The following is a 16,080-nucleotide window of genomic DNA, read 5'->3' as shown; positions in this document are numbered from 1 at the left end:
TTTGACCCCTTTAATATCACCTAATAAAAATAACATTGGATCCTGTGGAAATTTTAATCCCCATTATTCATTCAAGTAAATTATTTCCAACCAAAAAGGTTAATTCTTAGGACACTGCCAACTAGAATGCAGTAATTTACCAACTTCCTGTCCACATCTAAAACATAAATCCAGAAAGGAATGGTCCAATTTATTTAACTTTTGTGGTGTCAAATACAACTGATGAATAAAATTATATTGTATTAACCTATACCTGACATTTATTGGACTTTTCATACTTTCTCTACATAACTCCATCCAAGTGCTCTAATCTATTTGCTTATTCAAATCTACTTCTCATCTTTGTCTTGATTTATATACCATATTTTCCAAGCTTTCTTTTGTAACAACCTATACATTACTGAAATCAATTTCTTTGTATCTCCATTACACAGCAATGACTCCATTTCTGTTTGCTGGCAATAATGGATCTTGACCAAAATTTTCACGCAAAAAATTTGTAATTTGATAATAACAAAGTGTAGTGTTCTCAGATACCTTCTCCTTCATTCTACTAAAAATAATAAATTTCCCAGCTTCAAAACAATCCTCAATCTTTTTAATACCATGACGCTGCCAAATCTTTAAAAAATTATTCCCCATAGAAAATGAGCCAAATCTTTTTGTTGGGCATTTTTCTTCAACTCTGTATTTGCATCCCTAATTTATCTGTACGTCCTGACCATCAACTCTAGATTTCCACAATTTCTTTTTAAAGCAATTTAAACCTAACTCTTTAATCAAGCTTTTGGTCATCTGATCAAATATCTATGTCATTCAATAACATTTTCTATAACAATGTTCCTTTGAAATACCTTGGGATATCTTACCATGCTCAAAGCATTCCATAAATGTAAGTTGTTGTCACTGTACAATATTGAATTTGTCTGCCTGGCCAATGTATGATGCAATGGTTCCATTTGATGTTACCAAGCAACTGTCCATCCACAATAAGTTCATAATTTTAAAAAATTCTAAGTAAGCCTGGTTAAAAAAAAAGCCAACTCATCCTGCCATTAGGATTGCAATTAAGTACCAGTAATTGGGGAATTGACTTTCATACTGTCAAAATCATATCATTAATGGTAACTTCTGCAAATCATTTAGACCACCTATACAGTTACATGCCCAAAGACTTGCAATTCTATACAGTTAACAAGTCAACAATTCAGCACCTGAATAGTTGTAAATGATGCAGTTTAAATATTTGCCCAGAATGAGAGCTGCGAGTCCAGAGGACACGCGGTGCAACAGGCAGGACTAGAATGACAACAGGTTTTCAGCCAGAGCTGAGATTGGGAGTGCTTACACTTTCTACTCTCTTTACAAATTCACTGAAAAATTATATCATTGTGTAACATGCAAAAAAGTGAAATTAGAGTGTATTTTGATATTGATAAAAGTAATATCCAACAAGCTTAAAATCTGTTGGTCCACCACCACTATAATGCCCCAAGGTTATCAGACTTTAACTACAAAATATCCCAGAGCTTTTCAGAAGTTTCAGCAAGCTAATAATGACAGTGGCCCGTAAAAAAAGAAATATTCATGGCATAAACTTGGTTAAAGAGGTAGGCTATAAGTAATGTTTCAAGGGATAAGAGGAGGTATTTCCAGTGCTTTGGGCCTTGATAGCTGAAATTTGCGAGGAGAAAAATTCAATTTTAGGGATGCTCGAGGACAGGAATCGAGAAAATGTAGATGGCAATGCAGTTTAGAAGTATGCCTTATAGTACACACAATAGCATCTCAGTGGATAACTCCAAAATCCAATGTGTTATTGTGACACTCAACATTTTAGAAAGAATATGCGACTTTTGTTGACTAGATAATCAAGTACAGCAAATGAACCCAACCTGCCTTCTAAACCAAAATACGAACAAAAAAAAACAGATGGGGTGTTGGTGCAGCAGGTCATTCTTCTGCCTTGCATTCTACTAATCAGGGTACAACCTGATGGTTGGTGCTTAGATGCCCCAGTTTCCTCATAAAAGTAGTACAGGTTGTACCTCTTTAATCCGGCAATGTTGGGACTGCAGAAAATGCTGGAAAACAGAAATTCACCCCTATCAAAGGTAGAACAAAGCTTAAAGCAGCGGTTAGTGCAATGCCTTTACAACACCAGCAATTGGGACCAGGGTTCAAATCCTGTGCTGTCTGTAAGGCATTTGTACTAAAGGCAGCAGAATCAAAATGTGCCAGACCACAGAGCACCAGATAAGAGAGTCCATTGCTATTGTTAATTACCCTCCCCCCACTTAGATGGGTTATTCTCTGTCTCATGAGAAAGAGAACACAAGCTGCAGGAAAATGGTATTATATAGCATGGTTCTACAAAAAGAGCGAGTGGTCCAAATTGTCTCCTTTTGGTTTAATAAGAAAATATGAAAATAAAATATCAAGTTTTGTTGTCAATGCAATAAGCCCGTCAATTAGTGAAGCTCATTCATTTGACGTTAGATTATATGGGCTCTGAAAATTCAGAGGACATACCTTGGATGAGAAACCACTGATATCCGTGGAACTGCACAAAAATCTTTGAGAATAGAAAATGAAAGGAAATAACACTGAAGCACAATATTTAACCACAATTTAAAGTTGTAATTCAGTCCTTGGATCCTCTGCCACTGCATTGAAGTGCAATTGGTGCGAAATGGCCTTCAGTGGCACAAATTAAGCTTTACTGAGTGCCTGTGATGGATTATCAGTATTCTTTATAATACACAAAAATCGCCGTTCACTTTAGCACATCTCCAACAGCAGAAAAGAAATGCAAAGATTAAAGCCGTTGCTTGCGCAATCAAATCCATCAAGCTAAAAGAAATTGTCACTTCCTTGTTACAACAGCTATTTCAACAGCATAGCATGACAAAACTCGTTTTGACGTGCAGCTTCAGGTTTATTTTGTATTCAAAACTGAATGAACATTCTACTGCCCCAATATCCAAAACTGTCAAAGAAATTAGAAGGGAAAAACCAGAAAGCAAGATTAGTTCAAAGTTGTGAAATTATGGAATTACATCTATGCAGTGTCACAATCAAGTCTGGCATAGAAAGATGCATCCAACAAAGTTCAAGCCCCCTCTTTACTCCCTATTCAGTTTTCAGGTTTGGTGCTCGATTTGCCATTATCCTATTACATTCTCCAAATAAGCACCACTTTTCGCATCGAGTTTCAAATGCATGAAAATGAACTGTGGGCGGCCGCTGCTAAAACATCAAGACTGGAAAGTCTTACAGACATCTTACGTGGATCTGACATATTAACACTTTAGTACATTGGATTTGTAGCTTCATGTCTGAGTGGTCCTAAATTTGCCAAAGATTGAGAAGCTCATAGGCTCAAGCTCCACTCCAGATATGGGGTACAAAATGGAGGTTAACATTCCAAGAGCAGCAATGAAGGAGTGGTGCACTCAGTAGACCATCTCTGGGAACAGACCTTAAATCTGGCCTCTCATCAATAAATGTTTCCATCACATCATTTTCAAGAAATACTAATATCCCATGGAACATCACAAAGACAGATCACCCTCTCAGCCATTCATGGCTGCTTGCAATGTACAAAATAGCTGCCTACTTTTTTGTATTAAAGTGGAGCTATATTTCAGAAGTAGTTCATTGTCTTTCAAGGCTATACCATTTTGGGCTGCTTTCCAAATACAAGTTTGTTTCGATTCCTGAATCACATCCTCTTTGATATCCTAATGAATATTAATGAACAGAGACACCTTTTCTCTGAAAGTGGGGACACATTGATGGTGAAGGCAGCATACTGTAAGCTTGTGTCTATCAGATGGGACAGAGAATACAAGAGTTGGGACATGTTATAATGTGGCACATTTAATGCAACCCAGGTTCAAATATGACCCTATCTGTAAGGAGCTTGTATGTTCTCATGTGCGTGTGTGTTTTCTCTGCGTGCAACGGTTTCCTCCCATCCTCAAAAAAAATGTAGTGTTGAGGTCAATTTGGACGTAACTGGGCAGCATGGATTTATTTAAAAGGCCGCACTTTAAATATTGCGTATAGTTCTGGTCGCCACATTATGGGTAGGATTTGACTGTACTGGTGAAAGTTCAAAAGAGATTTACCAGGATATTGCCCAGATTCGAGAGCTTTAGTTACAAGGAGAGTGGATACGCTGTAGTTTGTTTTCCTGGGTATAAAATTGATGGGGACGGATCAGGAAAAATATTCCTATTCTCTATCCTATTTGTAAAACAATAGGGCACAAGTTTAAAGTGAGAGGAGGTTTAGAGCAGAGGAGAGGAAAAATATTTTTTTTAAATAGAGTGTCTTGGAATTCACTGCCTTTGCTGGTAGAGAAAGGTCACAACATTTAAGAGGCATCTTGACTGGTACTTTTCATGGAATAGAAGTCAACAGGTCTAATGCAGGAAAATAGGACAGTATAGGGAGGTATGGACAAGTTAACTTAATGCTTCACCTGGAAGGGAACAGCATTTGGTAAAACACCCATGATTCTCATGCTCAACCCTTGCTTTGGGGAGAAGATACCTGAACATATACTATATAAGTGGGATGAAAAATTCGTGCAATATAGGAATTCACCAGTATTGCACCATCTGCTCAACATTTGGAAGAAGATTCACGTAGAAAGGAATAAAATAAATTAACAACTACCAAAATTAATACTGACACAAAATCAACTAATCCCTTTCACAATAAATAACCTTTCCTTCAGAGAATGGGAGAGAAAAGGGATCAAAAGAATAGAAAATTGTTTTTCGGGAAATAGATTATTATCTTTTGAACAAATGAAGGACAAATATAGTATAACTCTCGATACAATGTTTGCATACCACCAACTGAAAACCTACTTGAAGGACAAATTGGAAAACAGTCTGAGGTTACCAGAAGGAAACAATTTTGAATATGTGATTACAGACACAATGATAATTTAAAAATTTATAACAAACATGTACATCAAACTGCAAGAAAAGGAAAACAACAAAACAAACTGTAAACCTAAACAAAAATGGGAACATGATCTAAACATAAAGATAAAGAATGAAACATGGGAAAAGCTATGCTCCGGAACTTTTCTTTGGCTTGGCTTCGCGGACGAAGATTTATGGAGGGGGTAAAAAGTCCACGTCAGCTGCAGGCTCGTTTGTGGCTGACCAGTCCGATGCGGGACAGGCAGACACGGATGCAGCGGCTGCAGGGGAAAATTGGTTGGTTGGGGTTGGGTGTTGGGTTTTTCCTCCTTTGCCTTTTGTCAGTGAGGTGGGCTCTGCGGTCTTCTTCAAAGGAGGTTGCTGCCCGCCAAATTGTGAGGCGCCAAGATGCACAGTTTGAGGCGATATCAGCCCACTGGCGGTGGTCAATGTGGCAGGCACCAAGAGATTTCTTTAGGCAGTCCTTGTACCTTTTCTTTGGTGCACCTCTGTCACGGTGGCCAGTGGAGAGCTCGCCATATAACACGATCTTGGGAAGGCGATGGTCCTCCATTCTGGAGACGTGACCCACCCAGCGCAGCTGGATCTTCAGCAGCGTGGACTCGATGCTGTCGACCTCTGCCATCTCGAGTACTTCGATGTTAGGGATGAAAGCGCTCCAATGGATGTTGAGGATGGAGCGGAGACAACGCTGGTGGAAGCGTTCTAGGAGCCGCAGGTGATGCCGGTAGAGGACCCATGATTCGGAGCCGAACAGGAGTGTGGGTATGACAACGGCTCTGTATATGCTTATCTTTGTGAGGTTTTTCAGTTGGGTGTTTTTCCAGACTCTTTTGTGTAGTCTTCCAAAGGCGCTATTTGCCTTGGCGAGTCTGTTGTCTATCTCATTGTCGATCCTTGCATCTGATGAAATGGTGCAGCCGAGATAGGTAAACTGGTTGACCGTTTTGAGTTTTGTGTGCCCGATGGAGATGTGGGGGGGGCTGGTAGTCATGGTGGGGAGCTGGCTGATGGAGGACCTCAGTTTTCTTCAGGCTGACTTCCAGGCCAAACATTTTGGCAGTTTCCGCAAAGCAGGACGTCAAGCGCTGAAGAGCTGGCTCTGAATGGGCAACTAAAGCGGCATCGTCTGCAAAGAGTAGTTCACGGACAAGTTTCTCTTGTGTCTTGGTGTGAGCTTGCAGGCACCTCAGATTGAAGAGACTGCCATCCGTGCGGTACCGGATGTAAACAGCGTCTTCATTGTTGGGGTCTTTCATGGCTTGGTTCAGCATCATGCTGAAGAAGATTGAAAAGAGGGTTGGTGCGAGAACACAGCCTTGCTTCACGCCATTGTTAATGGAGAAGGGTTCAGAGAGCTCATTGCTGTATCTGACCCGACCTTGTTGGTTTTCGTGCAGTTGGATAATCATGTTGAGGAACTTTGGGGGACATCCGATGCGCTCTAGTATTTGCCAAAGCCCTTTCCTGCTCACGGTGTCGAAGGCTTTGGTGAGGTCAACAAAGGTGATGTAGAGTCCTTTGTTTTGTTCTCTGCACTTTTCTTGGAGCTGTCTGAGGGCAAAGACCATGTCAGTAGTTCCTCTGTTTGCGCGAAAGCCGCACTGTGATTCTGGGAGAATATTCTCGGCGACACTAGGTATTATTCTATTTAGTAGAATCCTAGCGAAGATTTTGCCTGCAATGGAGAGCAGCGTGATGCCCCTGTAGTTTGAGCAGTCTGATTTCTCGCCTTTGTTTTTGTACAGGGTGATGATGGTGGCATCACGAAGATCCTGAGGCAGTTTTCCTTGGTCCTAACAAAGCTTGAAAAACTCATGCAGTTTGGCATGCAGAGTTTTGCCGCCAGCCTTCCAGACCTCTGGGGGGGGATTCCATCCATACCTGCTGCTTCGCCACTTTTCAGTTGTTCGATTGCCTTATATGTCTCATCCAGGGTGAGGACCTCATCCAGCTCTAGCCTTAGGGGCTGTTGAGGGAGCTGGAGCAGGGCAGAATCTTGGACTGAGCGGTTGGCACTGAAAAGAGATTGGAAGTGTTCTGACCATCGGTTGAGGATGGAGATCTTGTCGCTGAGGAGGACTTTGCCGTCTGAGCTGCGCAGCGGGCTTTGGACTTGGGGTGAGGGGTCGTACACAGCCTTTAGAGCCTCGTAGAAACCCCTGAAGTCGCCAATGTCCGCGCTGAGCTGGGTTCGTTTGGCGAGGCTAGTCCACCACTCATTTTGGATCTCCCGGAGTTTGCGCTGAAGATGGCTGCATGCGCGACGGAAGGCTTGTTTCTTCTCTGGACAGGACGGCTTTGTGAGGTGAGCCTGGTGGGCAGCTCGCTTCTTTGCCAACAGCTCCTGGATTTCCTGGCTATTTTCATCAAACCAGTCCTTGTTTTTCCTGGAGGAGAAGCCCAGTACCTCTTCAGTGGATTGCAGTATGGTAGTCTTCAACTGATCCCAGAGGGTTTCAGGGGACAGGTCCGTGGGGCGGGTTGCATCGTCGAGCTTTGCTTTGAGGTTTGCCTGGAAGTTTCCTCTCGCTTCGTCTGACTGCAGGTTTCCAACATTGAACCTCTTTCTGGGGGCTTTACTGTTCCTGGGCTTTGGCTTGAAGTGAAGGTTGAGCTTGCAGCGAACCAGCCGGTGGTCAGTGTGGCATTCCGCGCTAGGCATGACCCTGGTGTGGAGCACATCTCGTTTGTCACTTTCTCGCACCAGGATGTAGTCCAGGAGGTGCCAGTGTTTGGATCGGGGATGCATCCAGGTGGTCTTAAGGCTGTCCCTCTGCTGAAAAAGGGTGTTTGTAATGACAAGCCGCTGTTCTGCGCAGAGCTCCAACAGGAGGCGCCCATTGTCGTTGAGAAATACAATAAACACGAGGTTACTACACATGATACAATATAACTGGATACACAGGCTATACATCACATCCCAAAAGTTAAATAAATGGGACCCAACAGTATCAGACAGATGTTTTCGCTGTAAAAAGGAAACGGGAACAACAATACATGCAATTTGAGCATGTGAGAAAGTGGAAAAATTTTGGGAAGATCTAAACCAGATATTAAATAAAATCACAAAAAGCAATATACCAAAAAACCCAGAGATCTTCCTTCTAAGTAATACAAGAAATAAAGAATTTGGACTCGATTTGGATGGAGCACAAAAAAGATTTTTTATGATAGCCCTAGCTGTAGCAAAAAAATGTATTATGTCAACCTGGAAATCAGAAGACAACTTGAGAATACAACAATGGTACATAGAAATAAATAAATGTATTCCATTAGAAAAAATAACATATAACTTAAGAAATAACATCACAATATTCGAATAAATATGGGAACCATACATGAAACACAATAGAGAAATCCTACCACGGACCTCCACCACCTAAAACGACAGAAGGAGAAGACAACGAAATGAACTGACCCAGTATGTAAAAGTCAAAAATTTCTTGTTTATTTTTATTAAGTGATGACATTGTTTAACGGGTTTAATGTATCTTATAGATTGAACTTTGAATAAATGGGAAGGGGGCGTGAGGGAGGGGGGGAAAAGGGGAGAAAATGACACTATATATTCAAGAGAAAAATGTCTGTATGTATTTTGGTCAGTATGGTTTATAGTGTGAAAAATAAAAAAATTAAAAAAAAACTTGCTTTGGACTTAAACTTGGAAACTTCTGGCTCAGGTGAGAATGATAGCCACAGATGGTTACGTTGTTCTACAAAACTGAAAACTCTCTTGTATCCCCCTTTTCCACTGGCATCCCAGTTAATTGGCCATGCAACGTCCTGGGATAGGAAGCAGTTTGTGCTGTTTCCACTGGGGAAACTTTAACTGGGACAGTGACTGCTTTTCCACTGAACATACTCATCCCAGGGATCGGAGTATTCTACCTTCAACTGGAAACAGGTAACTTTTTGCAGATCTTTTTCCACTGGTTTAATCAGCATGCCAGCATCAGCTGATGCTAGGGATATGCATAGGAGTAGAGGTCGTCAATCCCCAGCATGAATTAAGTCATTTGATGCTGGTGTCCTGACCTTTTATTCCCCCCGATGGACTCTTTCCCAGTTAATTCCCCTTTAATTCCAGGGACAATGTGCTAGTGGAAAAGGGACTTCTGATTCAGACATAAAAATAACAAATACTTCACATTTTTAATTCCCCAAGAAGTATTTTGTGCTTATACAAAGGAGGGACATGCATTTTGCATGTTTGCTCAATGTCCAAGCCATGAAAATACACAAAACTAATAACTAGCAAAAGTCACTGGAATTTGTTAACTTTAACTTGAAATGTTCACCATTTGCAGAGTTTAATAAATTACTGCTCTTGGCAACAAAAGTATCATATTATAGGTGAAACAAGGTTGAGAAAAAAAGGGGAAGAGTTCATTTAAAAAAAATTCTCTAGAAACAAAATATCTTAGAAAGTGTGTGGATCAGCATGTCAAGAAATGGCAGGCTTTTTTAAAAAATCTGAAAAATACACAACAGGATGTTGTTTTAGAGACAAGTCTTCAATGTCGCCAATTAAAAAAGAAATCAAATTTATAGCAGAAAGCAGAATTTAGTCCATCATGTCCATAACAGCTACAAAGAGCTACTCAGGCCAATCATTCCTCTGCATTGTTTATGTTTCAATTTTCCAGTATCTGCATATCTTCGATTTTTAAAAAAAAAATCAGGAAATCACATTTCTCTGAATACTTCTGGAAACTATCAGCACCATTAAAGAAATTACAGTTCAGTGACAGCCCAATTTAAACAAGTGCTGATCTGTAGAAATAAGTGAAAAGAAAGAAATTGTATTTACATGATTTTTAGGATATCCTTAAGGATTGTGTAAGCCTTGCTTCAGGATTGCTCATAATTCTATGGGCAAAAAATGAACAATTTACCAATTGGATATCAGGTATAATGTAATGAATGATCAATTAAGTCCACTTTTGATCTGCAGATATTAGTCAGAACCTCAGGGGTGTAATGACCTCAGAAGAGTGTCACAAAGAGGATAAAATCTGCCTTCAACTTCTCTGCAAGGCAGTATATTTGACAAACCTAAAGCATTAAAAATAATATCAGCCTTGGTGGATGGGAAAGCTCCGGAGAACGTCTTCAACTTTGAGGCAAGAACGCAATCACTATGTTAAACCTAAATAATGCCAATCAATACAAGAAAGGCATACTTAGGTAATAAAATACTTTCTCTTTCCTCCCGAAGGCAGGAATTATAATGGTTCAATGGCCTCAGTTCTTCAAACCGACAATATTTCAAGCTATTCAATAATCAAGAACCATTCCTTGACTACATGCTTGCAAATGCAAATAGATATGAATGAAAAATGTTGAGAAGTATCATCTCAATTTTATTTTTTTCTGGAGCCAGCCAGATTATAGTTAGATGCTTCTCCAAGATTAACAAATACATGCATTCAAACCTGGGATTGTATCGCATTTACCTAAGTCAAGAATTGGAATCACCAACACAATAAAAGGGATGCAAGGAAAGTCAGAACTGCCAAAAGGTCAGCTGCTATCTTTTTTCAAGACATGGCCTCTTACTCCTACCATTTTTTATGTTCTTAGTCAATTCATCAAGACTCCTCATGGCACTGGCAATATTATTCTCACAGATTCAACTGTTTTCTTTTCATTTTTCCAAGACTAGATCTTTTTCATTATGTTGAAACACTTATAGATCACCCAAGAAAAACAACTCATCTGTGGTATTGGTTACCACAGATACCAGATGGTTACCCAGTTTCATCATTAAGAATCCACTTTTCCTGGACATTTCAGGTCACATCAGTCTTTATTCAAAAAGACAGAACTGAAAACATTTCTGCCCATGTCCTAAAGTCAAAACCACTCTGATCCTTAACCTCTTCAACCAGTCTGTGATGAAGCAGACAACACTATTTTCCCCTCACTGTTATCCAACTGAATAGGATTACACTGACTGTATTTGTCAAAATATTGTCGGTGAATGACTTCACTTTAGAAATCTGCATCAATATTCCGATAGTTTTCCCTTGGCCCTTCCCTATTTCACAAAAAAAAAGTTAATTTCCACATGCTGATGGCACCCAGCTTCAAGTAGTCAAGAGACCATCTTCCTCTTGGCCTCTTCTTGGAATCTACATTGTCAGATTCCCTGTCTGGCATCCAGCAGTGAATTCCACCAGCGAATTACTGGGCCAACCAAAATTGTCATTTTTGGTTCCCAACAGAAACTTTATTCCCTAGTTGCCAACTCCATACCTCCCATTGAACCCAAAGCAAAAAATCTGCAATATACTTGTTCCTATCTGATAATAGTTTTATTTTGTATCACAAATTCACAGCACTTATTTGCATTTTTATAATGGCACCAAATTTAAATTCTACCACTTAAAGCAGAGATCACCAAAAACTGCACCCTCAACCCTAATTCACGTCTCAATCATCCAAAACTACAACATTCAGGCCTCAAATTTTAAAATTCTCTCCTTTTCAGATCTATCCACAGTCTCCCCATTTCCAATCCCCCTATCCTCCAAACCTCCAGAACTTCTTGCGTTCGATTCTGGATCCAGATCGAACCTCAAACTGCTCAAGTCCAAAGCTCTGGAATTCTCTTCATACACATCCTGTCCTCTATCTCTCCATCACCCCCACATATCACCAAGAATGCACCCTTATCTTTCTTTTTCTCAATATCATCTATTCATTTTTTTTTAATTTGATAACACTCCGGACAATTTTATAGGATAACATAATTTGTATGAAGCCTCTTTGGAGAGATGTTCTATGGCACTTAGGGGGACGAATGAAGTTAGATCTCTAAAACCATGCGACCGGTGAGTCTGTGCTGTTCCAGCGGGCTGACCCCACACAGTGGAGGCAACAGGGTGAGCACGGTGTCAGCCCTTGCCCCCTTTACCACCTCCAATCACCCAGCACCCCGGCCTACGGTCCCTCCCCGGCCCCACTTACTCGGCCGTGTCCTCTCTGGTGGGGGACGGTCCTTCCCCGACCGTGGTCGTGATGGTGAGAGCGGGCAGCACCGCCTTCCGCTTGGCGAACATGGCACCCTCCCCGCGGCCGGACTCCTCGTTCTGACTCTCGGCCCTCTCTCCTTTCTCTTTTGCCCCCCCTCCCCCCTGTTCGCCTGCCTTTCTCTTTACATTTGAATTTCACTGGCGGCTGCCCCTCCGACACACCGAGGGAAGGTCAGGCTTGACGCCCTCAACTGCTTCCGGGGCAAGGAAGCTTTCCTGGAAGTCGGACTTCGTGTTGCCATGGGAGACCGAGGGGGCGGAACCTGAACCTGGTTGCTGCGGATTAATAGGTAAGGGGACGCCTGTGGGCCGGGGTACACCTGGTTGCTAAGGGGAAGGAGGTGCCTGGTGGCTAAGGGAGGGATAGCACCAGGTTGCTAAGGGGAAGGAGGTGCCTGGTGGCTAAGGGAGGGATAGCACCAGGTTGCTAAGGGGAAGGAGGTGCCTGGTGGCTAAGGGAGGGATAGCACCAGGTTGCTAAGGGGAAGGAGGTGCCTGGTGGCTAAGGGAGGGATAGCACCAGGTTGCTAAGGGGAAGGAGGTGCCTGGTGGCTAAGGGAGGGATAGCACCAGGTTGCTATTGGAAGGGTGGTGCCTGGTTGAGAAATGGGCGAGGTCCTGGTTGCTGTGGAAGATTAGGAAGAGGGCCAATTACTATTAAGTGGGGGAGGAGGAATCTCTGATTGAAATAGGAATGGGAATATTAATTTGCAAGGAAAGGTAATGGGGTTCTTTGATGATGATGCAGATGGTTACCAGAATATATCAGTGGGTATTGGGGGAATGCGATAGGTGGGGTGGGGCAGCGGGGGTAGTTTTGAAGATCTAATGTGGTTGTTTGGCAAGGTGGGTGGGATATAGGAGAGGGACTGGTGTTCCTTTGCTCTGCTTGCAGATTTGGGTGGGATGGCATGGTTGCCATGAGAGACTAGAAGATTACTGTAGAGGAGTCTGTTATTGTTATGGGAGTTATGTTGGTTACTTAATTGGATATGGTACATGCACGGATGATCAGTGTTGTTATGGGAGACCAGTAGATTGTAGTGGGAAGGGTGGTATGTATTGTTTGCTATGAATAGCTGGATGGGTGAATGGATTAATGGATGGAGAGGGCACTAAGTTGAGTTGAGAGTTATGTTACACTGGACAATTAAGATTTTGCTTTATTAATATTTTGGGGTGTATTTTATGAATTCTAGGCTGCTGATCATAAAAATCACCTTGAAAATTTCCTATCACATACTGTCTGTAACATAAAACCTGTTTTTGTGATTTACTGTCATATTTTAAGTCAAGCATACATGAAGTGCAACGTGCCACTGAACATTTATTCTCTGTCTTCACACTTGGATGTCTTCCCTGCTGATCTTGGTGCAGTCAATGAAGAACAAGGTGAAAGGTTTCACCAGGATATTGTGACCATGGAAAAGCGGTATCAGGGCAACTAGAATCCATCAATATTGGTGGACTATTGTTGGATGCTGACACAAGATGTATCAGATGCTGTTTGCTAATAAAAATCAATGGCAAAACATTTTAGGGTCAATTGAACTAATGCAATATGTCAGCATCATTATGCGATTAAAAATGCTAAGTTCAGTAAAAGTTTATGTAATGTTTCTCCAATTTCCTACATGATACAGCAAATCTGAAATGATCTTTTTGTTCATCTTGAAGTTGTCTCTCATAATCCCCAATTTTTTTTCAGGAAGCAAACCTTTTGAAAACATTTATTGTCCAGTGTTATTAAAGGGAGATAGGTAGTTAGTTGTTTTGGAGATGAGCTTTGCAAAAAGAGTTAAGTGGAGTGATGATTTTTGTGGAAGACGGGTCAAGGGGTTGGTTGCGATGGGAATGGAATGTCTGGTTGCTGGTACTTGGGCTCAAGGTAGCATATGTTAACTTGAGAGTGTATTTATTGATTATGTTATGTTGACAAAAGTTTCCACTTGCTTGTTGTTCTCAGATTTTGGTTGGCTGGCAATGTGCACATGGCAGGATGCAACTCATTAGTTATGAACATAGCAGAGATGTTAGCATTTTGCTGTTTAGTAGTAGAATTTTGGATTCTGCATTTTTTGCCCAATTGTAGGGGGTTGGAAGGAGCAGGGATGTACTTTGTGTATTTTTTTAAACAAATGCAATATAGAGGCAAATTAGGCTGCCTAATGGCAAAGGACATTTGAAATTATCATTTAAATGGAGTGAGACTACAAAATTACAATAAAATGGCTTTCAAATTCAAAAATTAGGAAGGTCAAGAGAATGTTGACATTTATTGGAAGAGATATAGAGTTGAAAGTTTGAAGAAACCTCATAAGGTGCGACGGAGACCATACTTGGATCTGATTTGTGATTTCGTATATAAGAAAAGATGTACTTGCATTGGAGGTAGTTCAGAAAATTGATTCCTGGGACAAAAGGGTTAATGCATGAAGAACGGTTGAGCAGGTTGGATCAATATATATTGGAATGAAGAATTGGAAATGATCTTTTTGACACATTTGAGGTTCTGAATGGATGGATTATTTTTTAACATATTTTTATTAATTTTGATTATTAAGCAAAAAAAACCATCTAAGTACAAAAAGCAATTGGGGAGCATTAAGTGTAAATGACAGATTAAATCATTAAAAAAAGAAGATACAGAAATCAATTCATAAGCATATTAATAATGTTATCCCGATTAAAGAGAAATCCAAACCCCATCCCTACTTTATCAATGTATGATAATAAACATCTTAAAATGTAAAGAGAGGAAAAAAAGGTCAAGCATAGTATTAAAATTAAAGGCTAAGAAAATGACTCATAACTGGCTCCCACAGCATTTGAAATGTAATACCTGAATAACGAATCTTTTCTAAGTTTAAACATGACATAAATGTCTCCCGGCCACTGAGCATGAGTGGGCGGGGCAGCATCCTCCCATCTAAGTAATATTGCTCGCCGAGCCAAAAGAGAAGCAAAGGATAGAGTTCAACATTTAATTGAAGTCAAAAGAGCATCATCCTTTTCTGTTGTTCCAAAAAGAGCAACCAAAGGATTTGGTTCTAAATTTATGTTAAGAATTGAAGATTAAGTATGGAAGACGTCTCTCCAGTATTTTTCCAGACTAGGGTAAGTCCAGAACATATGAAATAAAGAAGCTTCTCTTCTCTTACATTTGTCACAGCAAGAATTTATATCTGGGTAAAAACGACATAATTTAGTTTTGGACATGTGCGCCCTATGTGAATGGATAGATTCTGAGAGGATTTTTCTCCTAGTAGGGTATAATTTCTAAATAAGGGGGTTGCAGATTTAACATGGAGATTGTTGTGAGTTTATATAAATGAAAGCAAGTGAATTAACTTCAAACTTAGTTTTTTAACTACATACATTGAGGATGCAAAGTAACAGAACATGGCCACCGTAGTGTGCCAGCATAAAGAATCCCCCCCCCCCCGAGAACCCCAGTAACCTGGTTATACAGGATATGAACACAGTGGCTGATCTACATCCCCTTTCCTTAACTTGTACTCCATACCATGTCAAAATTACCTTGTTAAACTTTAGTGCTTACAAAGTGTCACGAATGACCAATGTTTAGCAGACATATTCAGTAACTGAAATGGCAATCATATTAGGTGAGAAACATAAGAAAACACTTTGCTACATGTAAACTATATGAATAACAATGATTATATATGCTGTAAAACACAATTCAGTATCTGTATTTGGGATTTGGCTTACAACCTGAGCATATTCTATATCGATTTTCATTTATGTTGAGGATGGCTCAGCTGGAGGCACCTCATCCTGAAACCACTCAGTGCCCATTTTTTCCAATCCTACTCTCATGGGAGTGTTGTAGTCTTTTGACCAGGTCCAGGATCCTGATAGTCAGTGTCACTTAGACTGGGCTGGGCTGGTGCAGGCTCGGCTACAGGAAGAATGTGTCGGCGATTCTTCCTGTACAGTTTTCCTTCTGAGTGAACAAGATAAAATCTGGGCTCCATGCAACTCTCCTTTACTGTGCCTGTCTGGTTGTAACCTTGTGGGGTCTGCAACCTGACAACCTGTCCTTCCATTAAAGG

The 16,080-nt window shown here is 40.8% G+C and overlaps 2 protein-coding genes across 6 annotated transcripts in view; one reads left to right on the top strand and one right to left on the bottom strand.

Annotated features, from left to right (window-relative positions):
• Positions 1-12,199, bottom strand: part of LOC138758913 (dual specificity mitogen-activated protein kinase kinase 2) — an 84,413-nt gene extending 72,214 nt beyond the window's left edge. The window contains exon 1 of one of the 3 annotated variants that reach the window (XM_069928523.1): positions 11,940-12,199. In XM_069928523.1, coding sequence (XP_069784624.1) covers positions 11,940-12,031 — 92 coding nt within the window. In that variant the 5' untranslated portion in view covers positions 12,032-12,199. Of the gene's footprint in view, positions 1-2,532; positions 2,802-11,939 lie in introns of those variants that run through there. The other 2 variants (XM_069928522.1, XM_069928521.1) reach the window with 2 other exon arrangements.
• A 6-nt stretch (positions 12,200-12,205) lies between these two features.
• Positions 12,206-16,080, top strand: part of LOC138758912 (cyclic AMP-responsive element-binding protein 3-like protein 3) — an 83,100-nt gene continuing 79,225 nt past the window's right edge. Inside the window, exon 1 of one of the 3 annotated variants that reach the window (XM_069928517.1) lies at positions 12,206-12,294. The gene's annotated coding sequence lies outside the window, so the exon portion shown is untranslated. The remainder of the gene's footprint in view (positions 12,295-16,080) is intronic. The other 2 variants (XM_069928518.1, XM_069928515.1) reach the window with 2 other exon arrangements.

This window comes from Narcine bancroftii, chromosome 3 (genome assembly GCF_036971445.1).
Source record: "Narcine bancroftii isolate sNarBan1 chromosome 3, sNarBan1.hap1, whole genome shotgun sequence".
Classification (NCBI taxonomy): domain Eukaryota; kingdom Metazoa; phylum Chordata; class Chondrichthyes; order Torpediniformes; family Narcinidae; genus Narcine; species Narcine bancroftii.
This window is presented reverse-complemented; position numbering and strand designations above follow the sequence as displayed.